This window comes from Nerophis ophidion, linkage group LG20 (assembly GCF_033978795.1).
Source record: "Nerophis ophidion isolate RoL-2023_Sa linkage group LG20, RoL_Noph_v1.0, whole genome shotgun sequence".
NCBI lineage: Eukaryota > Metazoa > Chordata > Actinopteri > Syngnathiformes > Syngnathidae > Nerophis > Nerophis ophidion.
Genome location: NC_084630.1, coordinates 15,343,142 through 15,364,321, shown reverse-complemented (window position 1 = coordinate 15,364,321; position 21,180 = coordinate 15,343,142). Strand labels below are relative to the sequence as shown.

Here is a 21,180-nt window from a genome sequence, read left to right as displayed (position 1 = left end):
ACTGTGTGTGTGTGTGTGTGTGTTTTGTTTTACACCTCTGTCACAACGTGCTCGCTTCACTGCAATGTTGCACATGTCAGCCGCGCCCTCGCCGGCCTGTTTGCAGACATGGCGTCACCCACGACAAGAGCAGCAAGGCGGTTGGAGAAGCTTGGACCGGGTAAGGCAAATAAACCTGTGGACAAAAGTTCATAATGGAATCGTTTGTATATTTAAGCACATTTCTTTATAGGTTTCATAGAGGGAAACATTAAAGTGGACAAAGAAAAACAAAAAAGAGCACCAGATTTTACATACGGCAACTAAAGTAAAATTTAATGAAAATTTAAAATTTGAATGAACACATGTGGAGTTATATACTTGACAAAAAAAAGGTGAAATAACTGAAAAAGTGTTTTATATTCTAGTTTCTTCAAAATAGCCACCCTTTGCTTCAATTACTCCTTTGCTCACTCTTGGCATTCTCTCAATGAGCTTCAAGCACACCTGTGAAGTGAAAACCATTTCAGGTGACTACCTCTTGAAGCTCATTGAGAGAATGCCAGGAGTGTGCGAAAAAGTAATCAGAACAAAGGGTGGCTATTTGGTAGAAACTAGAATATAAAACATGTTTTTAGTGATTTCACCTTTTCTTGTTAAGAGTGATAGATAGATAGATAGATAGATAGATAGATAGATAGATAGATAGATAGATAGATAGATGGATAGATAGATAAATAGATATAGTACATAACTCCACATGTGTTCATTCATAGTTTTAATGCCTTCATTGACATTTAATGAGAAGGTGTGTCCAAACTTTTGGCCTAAGCCGTATAAACTTGCGGTGTGTATATAAAATGTTAATGGAGGGTTTTGAAGCTGTTTTAAAAGGCTTTTCAGAATACAACAGTGACTCCAATTATAGCATCTTACAAGTGTTATCCATCCATCCATTTTCTACCGCTTATTCCCTTTTGGGGTTGCGGGGGGCGCTGGCGCCTATCTCAGCTACAATTGGGCGGAAGGCGGGCTACACCCTGGACAAGTCGCCACCTCATCGCAGGGCCAACACAGATAGACAGACAACATTCACACTCACATTCAAACACTAGGGCCAATTTAGTGTTGCCAATCAACCTATCCCCAGGTGCATGTCTTCAAAGCACATCTGTGAAGTGAAAACCATTTGGTTTTTTTTTAAATAATTTTTTTTAAATCCTAAAAAAGAAAAAAAAGATGTGTGTTCTTGTCCCTCATAATGATTGTGAATGATAGGCAACATTTCAAAAGAAAGTGCAGTTCCCCTTTAAAGTTTAGGTGCTACAGTATTTCGCTGCCTGTGAATTAATGTGGCCGTTTTTTGTACCAGGGCTACGTCCGGGCCTGACTCAGAGCTTCAAAAGAATGAAGACGCTGAAGAGGAGTCGCTCCTGTGTGATCTAGAGAAGATGGATCTATTAGGGGAGATCTTTGACACACTCAGCACCCGCAGCATGCATGACCGTGGCCTGCTGTATGGCACACGAAGCCTGGACCTCTTTGGACCAGACAGTCACGACTATATCACAAAGGTAAGAAGGCTTCACTAATAAACACAATATTGAAAGTTGTAATGCAGGGGTCTCAAACTCAATTGACCTGAGTACACCAGGAGGCAATGTCTGGGTGAGGCTGCACAGCACAAATTATTCATTTCTGAATCACGTCATATATATAGACACACACAGTACAGGCCAAAAGTTTTGACACACCTTCCCATTTCAATGTGTTTTCATGACTATTTACATTGTAGATTGTCACTGAAGGCGTCAAAACTATGACACCTGTGAAATGAAAACCATTTCAGGTGACTACCTCTTCAAGCTCATGGAGAGAATGTCAAGAGTGTGCAAAGTAGTAATCAGAGCAAAGGGTGGCTATTTTGAAGGAAATGGAATAGAAAACATGTTTTCAGTTACTTCACCTTTTTTTGTACATAATTCCACTCATTGTTTTGATGCCTTCAGTGACAATCTAAAATGTAAGTGTACCTATGATGAAAATTACAGACCTCTGTCATCATTTTAAGTGGGAGAACTTGCACAATCGGTGGCTGACTAAATACTTTTTTGCCCCACTGTGTAAATATATATATATATATATATATATACACATATATATATATATATATATATACATACAATATATGGTGTTGTGATCCGATGGTCTGATCATCACCATATTGTTATTTTTGTTCCATTTTTATATCACTCTGCGGTTTAACATACTTAGTTCCTGTTTTGTTCGTTTCCATGTTTACTCATTAGTTTCAGCTGCTACTCTCTTTTCCAGCACACCTGTCTTTACTAATCACCACCTGTTTATAAGCCAGCGTTTTCTGTTCACTGATTGTCGGATCTTAGTTTGTTCACATACATCTGTTTATGACTTGTCTCTCACTCTCGTTTTTCGCTAGCTCTCACGCTAAGCTTTATTTTATTCCTAGCTTTCACGCTAGTTGTTTTGTGTTTCCTTTTGTGTGCCTTTGTGCTTCGGTTTGTTTGTCCTAGCTTTCCATGCTAGCGCTTTTATTTGCCTTTTCTATTTGTATCAGTGTTTTTGTTCATAGTTCCTTTTGTTTAATAAATCCCTTAGTTCTTACCTTTTTGCTGTGTTCTTGCTGACGCATCCACGGAGGACCGAATCCGGCATTACAATGCCACACAAGCGTAACATATGGTACATTACAAGGAGGTGTGGCCATTGTTACACAGTAGCGCCTTGATTCTGTGCCGGCACGATGAGACCAGTTCGTTGCGTTTGTTTATAGTGGACATGGTGGACAGCTGGGATGGTATACAATGAAAAAAATATTTATTATAAATTAAAAAAAACATTTTTATTATATACACACCCCCATGTAATGTACCCTGTATGTAACAACAATATGTAACAACCACAGACACTTCAATAAAACCCCTGAAGAGCAGAGAAACCTGTGAAACAGGCTTGTAGGGATGAATTAGCATCTGTGTTTTTTCCTGACCTAACGTGTATGTATGTATGTGTATATTTGAATTGGGTTGAACAACTGCTCCTTTTGTTTTCAAGCTTGGTCCAGCCAATCCCAGCGAGGAGAGCCTCTCTTTGTCCACAAGTGGCAGTGGCAGCGGCAGTCTACACAGCTGGAATCCAGAATCCACAGAAGAGGCGTACCCGCTTGTTGATGACTCTTGTACAAACAACGGCGTCATGGAGGCAGCTGCATTTGAAAGCGAAGAACATGAAGAAGAAGGGTGGAGACTGAGAGAGGTTGATGGAGAAGAACTGCAACTTCGCTCAAAAGAAGAGGAAGATCCAGAAAGGAGAGTGACTTTTGAACAAGGACCTGTGGAGGAAACAGACGGGCAGGATGACGGCGAGGAGTTGAAAAAGACGCAGCAAGATGGAAAGAAGACTGAGAGACACCATGTTGAGAAGAAAACAACCAAAGCGCAGGATGTAGCAGACAAGAATGAAAGTAAAGAGGCGGGCTTTACGGAGAAATTAGAGACTGAAATATTGCAAGTGGGGACGGATGGACCGTGCAACAACAGTGAGAATGGTCAATTATGCGACCCGAAGGGCCAACGGGGCACCAAAAGCTGCATCGAGCAAGAGAAGGAAGACCCGAGTCCTGTCAAGGTGTCGGAACTTAAAAAGAGATTTGAAGCTCAATGGAGCAGCCACGCTGACTGACAGGAACTCAAACAGCCAAATTGGGGGTTTATTTTGAGGCCCTCAATTACAAAAAAAATCCACCCTTTATTTGAATAGATTTTTATATTTTGTTAATCACTCCGGTAATTTAATGGAGGTTTTTTTACTATTGAATCCATGGGGGAAATAAATTGTTCAATAATTTATTTTGTGTGCGCAAAATACATAAATCTAGGTTGATTGGCAACATTAAAATTGGCCCTAGTGTGTGAATGTGAGTGTAAATGTTGTCTGTCGATCTGTGTTGGCCCTGGGATGAGATGGCGACTTGTCCAGGGTGTACTCCGCCTTCCGCCCAATTGCAGCTGAGATAGGCTCCAGCAACCCCCGCGACCCAAAGAGGGACAAGCAGTAGAAAATGGATAGGATGGATGAATGTTTTCGTATCTTAGGATTCAAGCCGAGCACTAACAAATAACGCCACATGAGATTTTGTGTAAGTCACATATGTAACATAGAAGAAGAAAAAACGGTATTAAAATAAATATAATAAATGTTCTGTAAAATTTAACAAAATGAATAATGTGGAAATTACACAAGAATGTAACATTTATTAACACATGATATTAACTTATTAAATGCAAAGTGAGATATATCCAGCCTTTATTGCAGGCCTGGGCAATTAGTTTGACTGCTGGGGGCCACATTTAGAGAAAAAAATGTTTCTGGGGGCTGGTATGTATATCTATCTATCTATCTATCTATCTATCTATCTATCTTAATGGGCTGCATATGGCCCCCAGGCGTTAATTTGCCTATATCTGCTTTGTTGGTTATATTTTTGATAATTATGGCTTGCAGTTTATGAAAACCTTGAATTGAAAATTTCAGCAAATGTGGGGTTCAAAAAATGTACGCCAAAATGATCAAAAAAGGCTTGACATACCTCACTTTAATGAGTTAATATCGCAGATTAGTTTCACATTTGAAGTTAATTGCTGACATGATGGAACTTTTACACCGTGTTCTAACTTTATGAGTTTCACCTGCAATAACTGAGAGAAAATGTGGTGGGAGAAAAAAATCCAACTTTTCTCTGACTACAATTGAACATTTACCTACCGGAAATTAGGATTCTAGACTGTGGCAATATACCACAAACATCGTCGCTCCTCGGTGACGTTTGTCTAGCACAGGGGTCGGCAACCCAAAATGTTGAAAGAGCCATATTGCTCCAAAAAAAAAAAAAAAAAAAAAAAATGTCCGGAGCTGCAAAACATTAAAAGCCTAATATAAGTGTTATAATATAGCCTACTATCAAAGGCTGATGCAAATCTTCGTTCACAGAAATGGTGTATTATAATTTTCATTATAAACATTTTTGCAACATTGGAAATCAGTAGTAAAATGGACGCTTCTCATAGGACGAGATGACATCTAGAAATTACTGGCTCAGAATGGCCAAAGGTATAGATGTGTGTAAAAGTTTAAGGAAACGACAGGCTGTCTTCTTCTAATGGATTTATTACAATCTTTAGCAAGCTTTGTAATATTTGCTGTGGTCTGGAACAACATGACACTCAAACAACTATGAGAAATGCAGCCAATATTACATACAGATCATGTGTCATGAGACATGCAAATATAAAATAAATACTAAGAGGACATAAGTGAGGGAAATTAAATGAGCTCAAATATGCCGTATTTTTCGGAGTATGAGTCGCTCCGGAGTATAAGTCGCACCTGCCGAAAATCCATAATAAAGAAGGAAAAAACATATATAAGTCACACTGGAGTATAAGTCGCATTTTTGGGGGAAATTTATTTGATAAAACCCAACACCAAGAATAGACACTTGAAAGGCAATTCAAAATAAATAAAAAATAGTGAACAACAGGCTGAATAAGTGTACGTTATATGAGGCATAAATAACCAACTGAGAAGGTGCCTGGTATGTTAACGTAACATATTATGGTAAGAGTCATTCAAATAACTATAACATATAGAACATGCTATACGTCTACCAAACAATCTGTCACTCCTAATCGCTAAATCCCATGAAATCGTAAACATCTAGTCTCTTACGTGAATGACCTAAATAATATTATTTGATATTTTACGGTAATGTGTTAATAATTTCACACATAAGTCGCTCCTGAGTATAAATCGCACCCCTGGCCAAACCATGAAAAAAACTGCGACTACCAGTCCGAAAAATACGGTACCTACAAACGAGGCGTAATGATGCATTGTGTACATACAGCTAGCCAAATTAGCATGTTAGCATACATTAGTTTGCAGTCATGGATTGACCAAACCTGCTTGATAAAAGCTCCAGCAAATCAATAAAATCAACAATGCACACTCTTTGTGCATTCTCACACAGCATAAAATGTTTGGTGGACAAAATAAGACAAAGAAGGAGTGGCATAAAACACGTCTTTCTGTGGCAGCATCGGAGAAAGTTGCACATGTAAACAAACTACGATGAGTTGAAGGATCGTTGAAATTAATAGGAAAAAACAGTGCTTGCCAAATACTCTCATCAGTGAAGCATGTTTGATACAAACAGTTGGATTTCTAACAATTAAGAATGTTTGTCCTCCAACAGAAACCATTGTAAAACCAAAAAAAAAAAGAATGAATTAATTTACCTTTTTAATTTTCACACATCTTTGAAAAAGCTCCAGGGTTGCTGACCCCCGGTAAAGTGGCAGACGTGAACAGAGCACTGCCCACCTCGGAGTCAGTCAGAATCTGTCTCTCGTCATGCTCATCTAAATGAGGAGGCATTCATTTCAATTAAGCAAAAATAATAGCGCTAATATGATAGGCGGCAAGTTAAAGGCCTACTGAAATGAGATGTTCTTATTTAAACGGGGATAGCAGGTCCATTCTATGTGTCATACTTGATCATTTTGCGATATTGCCATATTTTTGCTGAAATGATTTAGTAGAGAACATCGACGATAAAGTTCGCAACTTTTGGTCGCTAATAAAAAAGCCTTGCCTTTACCGGAAGTAGCAGACGATGTGCGCGTGACGTCACCGGTGTGAGGGTTCCTCACATCCTCACATTGTTTATAATGTGAGCCACCGGCAGCAAGAGCTATTCGGACCGAGAAAGCGACAATTTCCCCATTAATTTGAGCGAGAATGAAAGATTTGTGGATGAAGAAAGTTAGAGTGAAGCACAAAAGAAAAAAAAAAGAAAAAGCGACGGCTCCAGGCGGCGACGGTGTGAGCGTTTCAGATGTAATTAGACACATTTACTAGGATAATTCTGGAAGATCCCTTACCTGCTTATTGTTTTAACAGTGTTTTAGTGAGATTGTAAAATCATACCTGAAAGTCTGATGGCTGCGGTGAACGCCAGTGTCTCTCAGAGAAGTCAATGCAGGAGCCAAGATCACAGCTGCCTTTCTGAGCTGCAGGAGGAGGTCGCATAATCCGCTGAAGTCTCCGGTAAGAGCCGACTTAATATCACAATTTTCCCATCCAAAAACTTGCTGGTTGACGTAGAGAAACATGTTCGCTTGACCGCTCTGTGTTAAAGCTTCACAACAAACAAAGAAACACCGGCTGTGTTCCGGCTGCTAAAGGCAGCTGCAATCCACCGCTTTCCACCTACTGCATTCTTCTTTACAGTCTCCATTATTAATTGAACAAATTGCAAAAGATTTAGCAACACAGATGTCCAAAATACTGTGTAATTGTGCGATGAAAAGAGACGACTTTTAGCCGTAAGTGGTGCTGGGCTGAAATGTCCGCATCAACCAATAACGTCACAAAGGCGTCATCATTCCGCGACGGTTTTAACAGGAAACTCCACGGGAAATTTAAAATTGCAATTTAGTAAACTAAACCGGCCGTTTTGGCATGTGTTGCAATGTTAATATTTCATCATTGATGTATAAACCATCAGACTGCGTGGTCGGTAGTAGTGGCGTTCAGTAGGCCTTTAATAGCTGACGTATTCAGATGACGTGTTAGCGTTACTACTGCTGCCATGACATCACAGCGGTTAGAAAAAAACATGGCTTTCATTTACAATTATTGCATGTTCTGTGTTCAAATGTTTCAGCATATCCTCCTCTTGATGAAATAGCTGTCTTCTAATTATTACAAGTAGTGCTAATGTAGTATTTTCTTGTAAAATGAGTTTCGGCCAGACATCGCCATCTTGAGATCTGCCGTCACTGAGCTGTCCGCACGTTGCGTTTGATTGATTGATTGATTGATTGATTGATTGAAACTTTTATTAGTAGATTGCAAAGTTCAGTACATATTCTGTACAGTTGACCACTGAATGGTAACACCCGAATAAGTTTTTCAACTTCTTTAAGTCGGCGTCCACGTTAATCAATTCATGGTAATGACGTCATCGCCACCGGGAAGCAACGACAAGAAAATCGCTTGATGTGACGTTTGGTCATTTCCCAACCAATATTCTACAACACAAATACATTAAAACATGCTTTTTGACATTTAATCAATGTTGTTTTCTAACGGTGATTTGACCATTAAAATTTTGTCCTTCTCCAGCCAATATTCTACAACACAAACACGTTGAAACAACATGCTTTTTGACAACGTTTAATCAATGTTAGGTCCCATTTTTAGGGGATTTGGTCCTGTTGAATTGTTCATAGTTTTTTGCTCTAATTTGATTGACTTTTTTGTTGTAATTTGGGACCTTTTTAGTTTGTCTATAGCAGGGGTGGGCTTCACGGTGGAAGAGGGGTTAGTGCGTCTGCCTCACAATACGAAGGTCCTGCAGTCCTGGGTTCAATTCCAGGCTCGGGATCTTTCTGTGTGGAGTTTGCATGTCCTCCCCGTGAATGCGTGGGTTCCCTCCGGGTACTCCGGCTTCCTCCCACTTCCAAAAACATGCACCTGGGGATAGGTTGATTGGCAACACTAAATTGGCCCTAGTGTGTGAATGTGAGTGTGAATGTTGTCTATCTGTGTTGGCCCTGCAATGAGGTGGCGACTTGTCCAGGGTGTACCCCGCCTTCCGCCCGATTGTAGCTGAGATAGGCGCCAGCGCCCCCCGCGACCCCAAAAGGGAATAAGCGGTAGAAAATGGAGGGATGGATGGATATAGCAGTGGTCACCAACCTTTTTGAAACCAAGAGCTACTTCTTGGGTACTGATTAATGCGAAGGGCTACCAGTTTGATACACACTTAAATAAATTGCCAGAAATAGCCATTTCGCTCAATTTACCTTTAATGGATAAATCTATATATATATGTATATATATAAAAAATGGGTATTTCTGTCTGTCATTCCGTCATACATTTTTTTTCCTTTTACGGAAGGTGTTTTGTAGACAATAAATGATGAAAAAAACACTTAATTGAACGGTTTAAAAGAGGAGAAAAGACGAAAAAAATAAAAATAAAATTTTCAAACATAGTTTATTTTCAATTTCGACTTTTTAAAATTTAAAATTCAACCGAAAAAAATTAATAGACACTAACTAATTCGTATCTTTTTGAAAAAAATGAAAAAAAATAATTTATGGAACATCGTTAGTAATTTTTCCTGATTAAGATTAATTTTAGAATTTTGATGACGTGTTTTAAATAGGTTAAAATCCAGTCTGCACTTTTTTGGACCAAGCTGTATTTCTAACAAAAACAAATTATTTATTCTGGATTTTCCAGTACTAAAATTCTAAAAGAAATTCAAAAGACTTTGAAATAAGATTTAAATTTGATTCTACAGATGTTCTAGATTTGCCAGAATATTTTTTTATGAATTTTAATCATAAGTTTGAAGAAATATTTCACAAATATTCTTTGTGGAAAAAAACAGCAGCTAAAATGAAGAATTATATTATAATGTATTTATTATTCTTTACAATAATACAAAAAAAAATTACTCGAACATTGATTTAAATTGTCAGGAAAGAAGAGGAATGAATTTAAAAGGTAAAAAGGTAGATGTGTTTAAAAATACTAAAATAATTTTTAAGGTTGTATTTTTTCTCTAAAATTGTCTTTCTGAAAGTTATAAGAAGCAAAGTAAAAAAATAAAGGAATTTATTCAAACAAGTGAAGACCAAGTCTTTAAAATATTTTCTTGGATTTTCAAATTCTGAGTTTTGTCTCTCTTAGAATTAAAAATGTCAAGTAAAGCGAGACCAGCTTGCTAGTAAATAAATAAAATGTAAAAAAAATAGAGGCAGCTCACTGGTAAGTGCTGCTATTTGAGCTATTTTTAGAAGAGGCCAGCGGGCTTCTCATCTGGTCCTTACGGGCTACCTGGTACCCGGCGGCACCGCGTTGGTGACCCCTGGTCTATGGAATGTGTCGCGGGCAATAAAAATCGCGCTGTGGGATGCCAATTGCCCCAGGGCCGCACTTTGGACACCCCTGGCTTACAGGGAGGGGTGGAACTTCCAACAAATACTGCATACGCGCCTTAGAAAGAACACAGTAACGTACACATTTTTTTATTTACGTACACATTTTTTTTTTTTTTTTTTAACAAAAAAGTGCATTTTATGATTGTCAGTGTCTATCAGTATCCTTCATGGTTATATAAAGTGTGAAACATGTTTTCAAAATAAGCGAGTGCGGTAAAAACAAACCTCATCTTCAAGTTATCTTTTAGACTGAGGAGAGTGACTTTAAATGAGCAAATTCACCAGAAAGCCAAACTCCAACAGTCAAAAGGAATATTTTCTTTTTTTTTCTTCTTTTTTTTTTTTAATACAATGTAACTGGTGACAGATCCGATGTTCTGTCAGTATCATTATTGTTCGGAATTAAAAATCAGTCCAACAAACAAGAGTTGAGTGTGTCATAAGATTTGTGGTGCAAAAGTCAAGCTTGAAACATAACCAGGAGTGAGTGGCAGCAATAATCCAAACGTTGACCAAAAAAAAAAGCTCTTAATGGAGTCCATTTGCACGGCGTAATCATATGAGGCGCTCTTCTTTGGGCAAAGGCAGAGACAGGCCGGACTTGTCGGATCTGGTCCCGCCCATCTGTTTTCTCTCCTCTGCGCTGGGCCGGTATGTTCCCTCCATCCTTCTTTTCTTCTTCAGCACACACAGCATCAGCAGCAGAGCCAAGCAGAGAAGGAGCGCCACAGTGGAGACCAGTGCCGACACCGTGGGTGTGATGGATGTCTGCATCGCTACGGTGACGGACCGCTGCGGACAGGGAAGGAAAATGTCAGACAAGGTCACAAGTTACATGTCAAATGCACATATCCTTATAAAACAAAAAAGTTAAATCATTTCTGCGATTTAAATTGATTATTTTGAACAAAAACCATACATCCATCTTCTTCTGCTTATCCGAGGTCGGGTCACGGGGGCAGCAGCCTAAGCAGGGAAGCCCAGACTTTCCTCTCCCGAGCCACTTCGTCCAGCTCTTCCCGGGGGATCCCGAGGCGTACCCAGGCCAGCCGGGAGACATAGTCTTCCCAACGTGTCCTGGGTATTCCTCGTGGCCTCCTACCGGTCGGAAGTGCCCTAAACACCTCCCTAGGGAGGCGTTCAGGTGGCATCCTGACCAGATGCCCGAACCACCTTATCTTGCTCCTCTCGATGCGGAGGAGCAGCGGTTTTACTTTGAGCTTCTCACCCTATCTCTAAAGGGAGAGCCCCGCCACCCAGCAGAGGAAACTCATTTTGGCCGCTTGTACCTGTGATCTTATCCTTTCGGTCATAACCCAAAGCTCATGACCATAGGTGAGGATGGGAAAGTAGATCGACCGGTAAATTGAGAGCTTTGCCTTTCGGCTCAGCTCCTTCTTCACCACAACGAATCGATACAGCGTCCACATTACTGAACTGAAGACGCCGCACCGATTGATTTGAACAAAAAAATTTGACACAATTAATCAGGATATTTTAATAAAACAATTAGAAAGATATGACATCAGAGGGTTGGTCATGAACTGGGTAAGAAGCTATTTCACCAACAGGAAGCAATATGTGAAGATGGGTGAAAATATGTCAACAGAGCTAGATATATCTTGTGGTGTACCCCTGGGATCAATACTGGGACCAAGATTGTTTAATCCTTATATAAACAACATTTATAATGTTACAAAGGACTTAAAGTTAGTTTTATTTGCAGACGACACAACAGCTTTCTGTTCAGGAGAAATCAAAAAGAAGGTAATATAAATACTAACAGGATAAATGAAGAAATGAAAAAGATGGTTTGACAAAAACAGACTATTTGGTCAATGTAAAAAAGAGCATCATTCACAAATACAAATAGACGGAGTAGCTATTGAAAGGGTAAACAAAACTAGATTTTTGGGAGTATAGATGTTTAAATGAACTGGGAATTTCATATACAAAATATACAAAATAAAGTAGTAGCAAGAAACAATAATGAACAAAAAAAATATGTACTGCGCCAAAATTCACTTCGCTAGTTTTACCATACCTGAGTTACTGTGTAGAAATATGGGGAAATAACTACAAATTACAAATGTGAGCTTCATTCACTAACTGTGTTACAAAAAAGTTCAATTACAATAATACATCATGTTGGATATAGAGAACATACAAACCCTTTATTAAGTAAAAAAATATTGAAGTTGAATGATTTGGTAAAATTGCAAACAGCTAAAACTATGAACTAATCAAACTATAACCTGCTACCCAAGAATGTACAACAATTCTTACCAACTACAGAGGACAAATATAACTTTAGAGGAAAAACTCATTTAAAACATTCCCTGCAGCACCAACTCTTCCGGGTCGCCACAATAGAAACAAACGCCATTAGCGGATCAACGCCAAACATCCACTATAATGATACCAAGCACGATAGCGTATCGAGTCGATACTACTATGATTACATCAATGTTTTCTAGCATCACAAAATCTTCTTTCTTTTTTTAAAATGTATATTATGTTTATAAACTCAGGAAATATGTCCCTGGACACAAGGGGACTTTGAATATGACCAATGTATGATCCTGTAACTACTTGGTATCGAATTGATACCCTAATTGGTGGTATCATCCAAACTAATGTAAAGTATCAAACAACAGAAGAATAAGTGATTATTACATTTTAACATAACTGTAGATAGAACATGTTAAAATAGAAAATAAGCAGATATTAACAGCTAATGAACAAGTAGATTAATAAATCATTTTCAACCACTTGTCCTTAATAATTTTGTCAAAATAATAGAATGATAAATGACACAATATGTTACTGCTTATGTCAGCAGACTAATTAGTAGCCTTTGTTTGTTTACATACTACTAAAAGACAAGTTGTCTTGTATGTTCACTATTTTATTGAAGGACAAACTTGCTATTAGAAAACATATGTTTAATGTACCCTAAGATTTTGTCTTAAAATAAAGCCAATAATGTATTTTTTTGTGGTCCTCTTTATTTTGAAAAGTACCAAAAAGTATCGAAATAATTTTAGAACTGGTTCCGGTACCAAATTATTGGTATCGTTACAACACTACCCTGGAGACATGAGGACTTTAAATATGACCGATGTATGATCTTGTAACTGCTTGGTATCGGATTGATACCCAAATTTGTGATATCATCCAAAACTAATGTAAAGTAGAATAAGTGATTATTACATTTTAACAGAAGTCTAGATAGAACATGTTAAAATAGAAAATAAGCAGATATTAACAGCTAATGAACAAGTAGATTAAAAATTCACTTTCTACCACTTGTCCTTAATAATGTTGACAAAATAATAGAATGATAAATGACACAATATGTTGCTGTATATATCAGCAGACTAATTAGGAGCCTTTGTTTGCTTACTTACTACTAAAAGACAAGTTGTCTTGTATGTTCACTATAAATTTGCTATTAGAAACGTATGTTTAATGTACCCTAAGATGTTGTGTTAAAATAAAGCCAATAATGTATTATTTTGTGGTCCTCTTTAACTAAAAAAAGTACCAAAAAGTATCAAAATAATTTTAGTACCGGTTCCGGTACCAAAATATTGTTATCGTTACAACACTACCCTAGACACATGAGGACTTTAAATAGGACTAATGTATGATCTTGTAACCACTTGGTATCGGATTGATCCCCAAATTTGTGGTATCATCCAAAACTAATGTAAAGTAGAATAAGTGATTGTTACATTTTAACAGAAGTGTAGCTAGAACATGTTAAAATGGAAAATAAGCAGATACTAACAGCTAATGAACAAGTAAATTAAAAATTCATTTTCTACCACTTGTCCTTAATAATTTTGACAAAATAATAGAATGATAAAAGACACAATATGTTACTATATATGTCAGCAGACTACTTAGGAGCCTTTTACTACTAAAAGACAAGTTGTCTAGTATCTTCACTATCTTATAATATAATAAACGTACCATATTTCCTTGAATTGCCGCAGGGCATATAGTATGCGCCTGCCTTGAATTACTGCCGGGTCAAGCTGGCTTCCCAAAATAATTAGCGCATGCTTAGTATTACCGCCTGGTCAAACTCGTGACGTCATGAGTGACACTTCCCCTGTCATCATTTTCAAAATGGAGGAGGCGGACTTCAATACCGGTAATTTGAAATCGCATAAAAGGAAGAAGATTAAGAGCTATTCAGTAGGATTTAAGGTCCGAGCTTACATCACACTCAATTTTTTATTGCATACCTTTGGTAAGTGGCGGAGTGAGAAGAGGTCTTAAAATAATTAGAGCAGGGGCGCTCACACTTTTTCTGCAGGTGAGCTACTTTTCAATTGACCAAGTCGAGGAGATCTACCTCATTCCTATTTATAATTTATATTTATTTATTTATGAAAGAGACATTTTTGTTAACAAGTTAATGGTGTTTAATGATAATACAAGCATGTTTAACACACATAGATTCCTTTCTTTCATGAAGACAAGAATATAAGTTGGTGTATTTGATTCTGATTACTTGCATTGATTGGAATTAGACAGTGGTGCTGATAACGTCCGCATTTTCAAATGGAGGGGAAAAAAAGTCCTCCTTTCTGTCCAATACCACATGAAAGTGGTTGGATTTGGCATCTCATTTGTCCAACTTGCATACTCGTTTTTAAACACTTTGTTATGAGAGTAGCATATGTGTGTGGCCCTTTAATGTCTGGCAGCAGGTGAGTGACGTCAGTGACTGTGCGGGTGGGCAAGCAAGTGAGAAAGCGGTCGCTGAGGGCGGGGGAGAAATACATTGGCATCAAATTCCGTAGCTTGCTAGCTTTCTGAGACTCTTATTTTGTTAGCACAGGCAGGATGAAACAGGTCTTTTATGGTGAAGACAGGAACTGTGCTGTCGGTCTTTAGAGTTTTGACAGTAGGTACGGAGTCTCTAGAAATAAAATGTGTTTCTCTGCGTCCGCCCTGTTAGGGATTTTTTTCTTAAATATGAGCTCGCAGCAGCCAGCGTCATCTCACAAGATCCTCGGGTGCCGAGAATGTCAAAAAACTGACGAAAGTGAAGTCTTGGTATGATTGATGATTGCTCATTTTTATGTCTATTTTTTAATGCCTGGCTTGAGATCGACTGACACAACCTCCGAGATCGACCAGTCGATTGCGATCGACGTAATGCCCACCCCTGAATTAGAGCATGCTTACTTTTACTGCATGCCTTTGGTAAGCGCAGGAGTGGGAAGAGGTTTTAAATTAATTAGCGCCCCGGCGGTTATTCAAGAAAATACGGTATATTTAATGTACCCTAAGATTTTTTGTTAAGATAAAGCCAAATATTGTTTGTCTATCTGTGTTGGCCCTGCGATGAGGTGGCGACTTGTCCAGGGTGTACCCCGCCTTCCGCCCGATTGTAGCTGAGTTAGGCGCCAGCGCCCCCCCGCGACCCCAAAAGGAATTAAGCGGTAGAAAATGGATGGATGGATAAAGCCAAATATGACATTTATTTTGTGGTCCCTTTTTTTTTTTTTGCAAAAGTACCAAAAAGTGTCAAAATAATTTTGGTACCAGTACGAAAATATTGGTATCGGGACAACACTAGTATGTTGCGGAAATGAGGTAGCATTAAATAAGCTGTGCGTCTTCCTACTCCTTTTGGGGCATGTTGCAAAGACCAATAAAAAAAAATGAAAAAATAAAAAACATATTTGTCTGACATTGAAACTGGATACATATTTCAGACAAACTAAAACCATCTAACAATCAAACACACTTAGGGAAATGTGCAGCATAATCAACTTCAGATGCAATTCTTGCAATGGATGTCATTAGATTGAGCCGGTGTGCCTAATATTTTGACCATATATGCATACCAAAAAAAAAAAAAAAACTACACACTTATTTCATGTTGCATTAAAATGATCCAAAGCAAACGTGCGTGACTATTCTTGATGGAGTACCTGTACGTAGCAGGATGTGGTGTTTGAGGGCAGGAATGCGGTCTTTCCTGCCGCACCTGTCCTTGATGAGCGGATCAACAAACAGCTGAGCAGTTTCTTTCAGAGTCGCACGCGATTCATTCTACGACATATTTACCTGTCGAACGGCCAGAAACCCGTGGGGGAAAGGTGAGCCGTTTTGAGGACGTCCCAGTTGAAAAAAAAAAGGAAGAAAAAACAACAAATTTGATCCGAGGAGACGGAGCGGCGTTGCACGCACAGCCGGGACTGTTTGCTCCCACTCTACCTGGCCGTATGGTAATGAGGCAGGTCACGTGGTCCAGCTTGGCCAATCAGAAGTCGCTCACTGTGGTTTCGCTCTAGTTTTGCTGATACTTTTGTATTTTCACACACAGCATAGAGACACTTAATAATCATTATTTATACACATAATTAATACAATTTTAAACACATACGTTCATAGCATCAGTGACACGTGGTCAGGGAAGACAGTCCTCTTGAAAAAAAAATTGTAATAGTAAAATGTTTTCTAACATGTTTTGAGCTAATAATCCCATTTCTCTCAACTTAAAACTCATTTGTATACTCTAGCCTTTAAATAGACTCCCTTTTTAGACCAGTTGATCTGCCGTTTTAAGTCTCACCTTAAAACTCATTTGTATACTCTAGCCTTTAAATAGACTCCCTTTTTAGACCAGTTGATCTGCCGTTTCTTTTCTTTTTCTCCTATGTCCCACTCTCCCTTGTGGAGGGGGTCCGGTCCGATCCGGTGGCCATGTACTGCTCGCCTGTGTATCGGCTGGGGACATCTCTGCGCTGCTGATCCGCCTCCGCTTGGGATGTTTTCCTGCTGGCTCCGCTGTGAACGGGACTCTCGCTGCTGTGTTGGATCCGCTTTGGACTGGACTCTCGCGACTGTGTTGGATCCATTATGGATTGAACTTTCCCAGTATCATGTTAGACCCGCTCGACATCCATTGCTTTCCTCCTCTCCAAGGTTCTCATAGTCATCATTGTCACCGACGTCCCACTGGGTGTGAGTTTTCCTTGCCCTTATGTGGGCCTACCGAGGATGTCGTAGTGGTTTGTGCAGCCCTTTGAGACACTAGTGATTTAGGGCTATATAAGTAAACATTGATTGATTGATTGATCGATTGATTTAAAGGCCTACTGAAACCCACTACTACCGACCACGCAGTCTGATAGTTTATATATCAATGATGAAATATAAACATAGCAACACATGCCAATACGGCCTTTTTAGTTTACTAAATTACAATTTTAAATTTCCCGCGGAGTTTCTTGTAGAAAACGTCGCGGAATCATGACGCGTGCGCGTGACGTCTCGAGTTGGAGAGGACATATTAGCGCAGCACCACTAACGGCTAAAAGTCGTCTCTTCTCATCGTGCAATTACACAGTATTTTGGACATCTGTGTTGCTGAATCTTTTGCAACCTGTTCATCTAACAATGGAGAAGTCAAAGTAGAAAGATGAAGGTGGGAAGATTTAGCCTTTAGCCACACAAACACACAGTGTTTCCTTGTTTAAAATTCCCGGAGGTGAAGCTTTACTATGGATCAGAGCGGTCAAGCAAACATGGATCCCGACCACTTGTCAACCGGCAGGTTTCGGTGAGAAAAATGTGGTAAAAAGTCGCCTCTTACCGGCGATCAGCGGAACTTCTGTCGTGCTGCTGCTGCCGTGACTAATTCCCTCAGAGACTGGCGTCAAGACACCCGTGGACACACCACTCCGACTATCAGGTACTATATAATCGTACTAAAACACTAGCAACACTATTTAAAGATAAGGGATTTCCCAGAATTATCCAAGTAAATGTGTCTAAAAACATCTGAATTGCTCACAATGCAATCGGCTTTCTTTTTTTTTTACTTTATTTTTAAATTTTTTATTTTTCTAGTCCTTCGCTATCAATATCCTCAGCCACAAATCTTTCATCCTTGCTCAAATTAATGGGGAAATGGTCGTTTTCTCAGTCCGAATAGCTCTTTTTGTTGGAGGTTCCCATTATAAACAATGTGAGGACGTGAGGAGCCCTCACACGGGTGACATCATCGTCTGCGACTTCCGGTAAAGGCAAGGCTTTTTTATTAGCGACCAAAAGTTGCAAACTTTATCGTCGATGTTCTCTACTAAATCCTTTCAGCAAAAATATGGCAATACCACGAAATGATCAAGTATCACACATAGAATGAACCTGCTATCCCTGTTTAAATAAGAAAATCTCCTTTCAGTAGGCCTTTAAGTATTCAGTAAAAACAAGGTAGAGGTTTAATTGAACAATAATATTTAATATTATTTACACACAACTTGAACAGTGACACTGTCTTTATATATGGGAAAATTAAACACTGTAGTTTAATCAAGTGATTCTTTAGCTTACCACTGGATCAGGGCAGGGCAATTATTTTGACTTGGGGCCACATTTAACGAAAAAATGTGTCTGGGGCCGGTATATCTATTTTTAGGAACACTAATACAAAACCTCACAATAATGTCTGATTGAATGCTGAAAAAGTTATGACGGACCGCCTTAAAAAACATAGTGGAATTTTACCTTTTTCTATGAACGATAAAACACAGAATATTGATCAAATATGAATTTCACACCCCCTTTCGATCGACATATTTTACAATCAAGTGAAACGCGACAAAAATGCAACAAAAAGTGAAATATGAACGCGGAAGGTACAAAATAAACCCACCTACAATCTGATACATCTGATAGATCTCTAAACTTTAGAAATTTGTTGTGGAAATCTCCTTCCGCGTCTGTGGAAACGCTTCCCACCCACACTGCTTGGTGCCTCGTCTGAGCTGCTGTGATGTAGATTACCATCCATCCATCCATCCATTTCCTACCGCTTATTCCCTTTGGGGTCACAGGGGCCTATCTCAGCTACAATCGGAAGGAAAGGCGGTAGATGACCATAGTAACTAATTAGATTACCATATTAACTGGTATATCATCCAAAAGCGCTGATTCTAACCATTGAAATACTTTGTATAGTTCAAGACTTACATCATAATAGCAGCTACACTTTCCATCTTTAAGATCTAAAAAAAAGTATTTGGGAATGTCCGGCGGGCAATATTGAAAAGATTAACGGGCCACATGTGACCCCCGGGCCTTAATTTGCCCAGGTCTGCACTAGATGGTACGTGGGCCACAGTTTGAGAAACATTGAGTTATGTCATTCAAACAATTAAGCATTTCCAGTAAAATATATTTATCTGCAAATAAAAGCGATATAAAATATTATTATTAATAAAATATACAAAGAAACATGTGGTGTGTATGAAAAAGAGCAGGAAGAACTGGCCCATAACTCAAATAATCTGATTTTAAATCATCAATACATAATCACCCGATAGTATTCGTTATAGTAATACATAATTATGTTATCCAAGATGTATAAATAATGATTTTAGTTGTACTTTGTGAACACTCTGAGTTTGAACAGTTTCTTAACTGCATCATATTAGTAAATGTTTTGATTTATTGGTTTAATCCATTCCATAATTTAATCTCACATACCGAAATACTAGAGGTTTTATGTGTTTTTACCATGTTTATTTTTACCAGGTTATTTTTCTCATTTGTCAAGAAGAATTGCTGGGTAGCAGGTTATAGTTTGCTTTGTACATAATTTAAGATGTTTGTGTGGCACTTAGTGATTTATTTGGATTAAAATAGTTGCCTCCCATTAAAAACTCTTTAAGGTCAGAAAACTAGATTTAAATACTGTTTATAAACCGATTTTTTTTTGTGAGGTCAGGGTTTTCTATGTATTTCCATGCAGCAAGTGATATTTAGTTTTACCAACAGAGGGCGCTATGAGTAGCTGGCACCGTAGAATAAGTCTGTCAGTACGTAATATGAAAAAAACAGATGCATCAAGCTCCGGTTGTAACGCTGCGTTAATTGTTTTGCAGGTAAGCTGGTTTGCATATAACACATACAAACAGTAGTATACTTTATTCTGTACCTTTTAGAACAAGCAATGTTGAACTAAGGTTTTTTTTGTTAATTTTATGAGCTAAAGACAAGTCACATGCAGGTTTATTTTCTAAGATGGCGGACGTCGGTCCGACGGTAACCACGGTGACGAAGCAAAATATAGTTAGCTTTAGTTTAAGAGTAAGTTCACAGCATAAATCCATCCATCCATCCATCCATCTTCTTCCGCTTAGCCGAGGTTGGGTCGCGGGGGCAACAACCTAAGCAGGGAAACTCAGACTTCCCTCTCCCCAGCCACTTAGTCTAGCTCTTCCCGGGGGATCCCGAAGCGTTCCCAGGCCAGCCGGGAGACATAGTCTTCCCAACGTGTCCTGGGTCTTCCCCGTGCCCTAAACACCTCCCTAGGGAGGCGTTCGGGTGGCATCCTGACCAGATGCCCAAACCACCTCATCTGGCTCCTCTCGATGTGAAGGAGCAGCGGCTTTACTTTGAGCTCCTCCCGGATGACAGAGCTTCTCACCCTATCTCTAAGGGAGAGCCCCGCCACACGGCGGAGGAAACTCATTTCGGCCGCTTGTACCCGTGATCTTATCCTTTCGGTCGTGACCCAAAGCTCATGACCATAGGTGAGGATGGGAACGTAGATCGACCGGTAAATTGAGAGCTTTGCCTTCCGGCTCAGCTCCTTCTTCACCACAACGGATCGCTACAACGTCCGCATTACTGAAGACGCCGCACCGATCCGCCTGTCGATCTCACGATCCACTCTTCCCTCACTCGTGAACAAGACTCCTAGGTACTTGAACTCCTCCACTTGGGGCAGTGTCTCCTCCCCAACCCGGAGATGACATTCCACCCTTTTCCGGGCGAGAACCATGGACTCGGACTTGGAGGTGCTGATTCTCATTCCAACATAAATCCTCAGAGATATTTGAAAATAGGGTTTTAAATACCATTTATGTTACAAGGACATGCTAAACGAACTTTTGAGTGTTGTGTTGATCATAAGCACACCAGAAATGTGTGCCAAAGCTGAACTACAGTTAGCGTGTGCTAAGGCAGTAGATGTACAGTCGCATATAGGACAGTAGATTGAGTACAAGTAATGATAAAATGACATAGATAAATACAATAGATACATATAAATAAAATCCATATATTATTAAACAGTGATTAATATTATTCAAACAAGGTAGATAAAAA

At 39.0% G+C, this 21,180-nt stretch overlaps 1 protein-coding gene and 1 long non-coding RNA gene across 3 annotated transcripts in view; one reads left to right on the top strand and one right to left on the bottom strand.

Moving 5' to 3' along the window:
* Positions 1-10,590, top strand: part of dennd1c (DENN domain containing 1C) — a 42,033-nt gene extending 31,443 nt beyond the window's left edge. For both annotated transcript variants that reach the window (XM_061880571.1, XM_061880570.1), the window contains exons 20-22: positions 81-160; positions 1,352-1,553; positions 3,073-10,590. In XM_061880571.1, coding sequence (XP_061736555.1) covers positions 81-160; positions 1,352-1,553; positions 3,073-3,699 — 909 coding nt within the window. In that variant the 3' untranslated portion in view covers positions 3,700-10,590. The remainder of the gene's footprint in view (positions 1-80; positions 161-1,351; positions 1,554-3,072) is intronic.
* LOC133538786 (uncharacterized) lies at positions 10,107-16,374 on the bottom strand. The gene is made up of 2 exons (XR_009803101.1): positions 16,129-16,374; positions 10,107-10,827 (listed from the first exon to the last, which is right to left on the bottom strand). It is a non-coding gene; the product is annotated as an uncharacterized LOC133538786 (long non-coding RNA).
* Between the last annotated feature and the right edge of the window lie 4,806 nt (positions 16,375-21,180).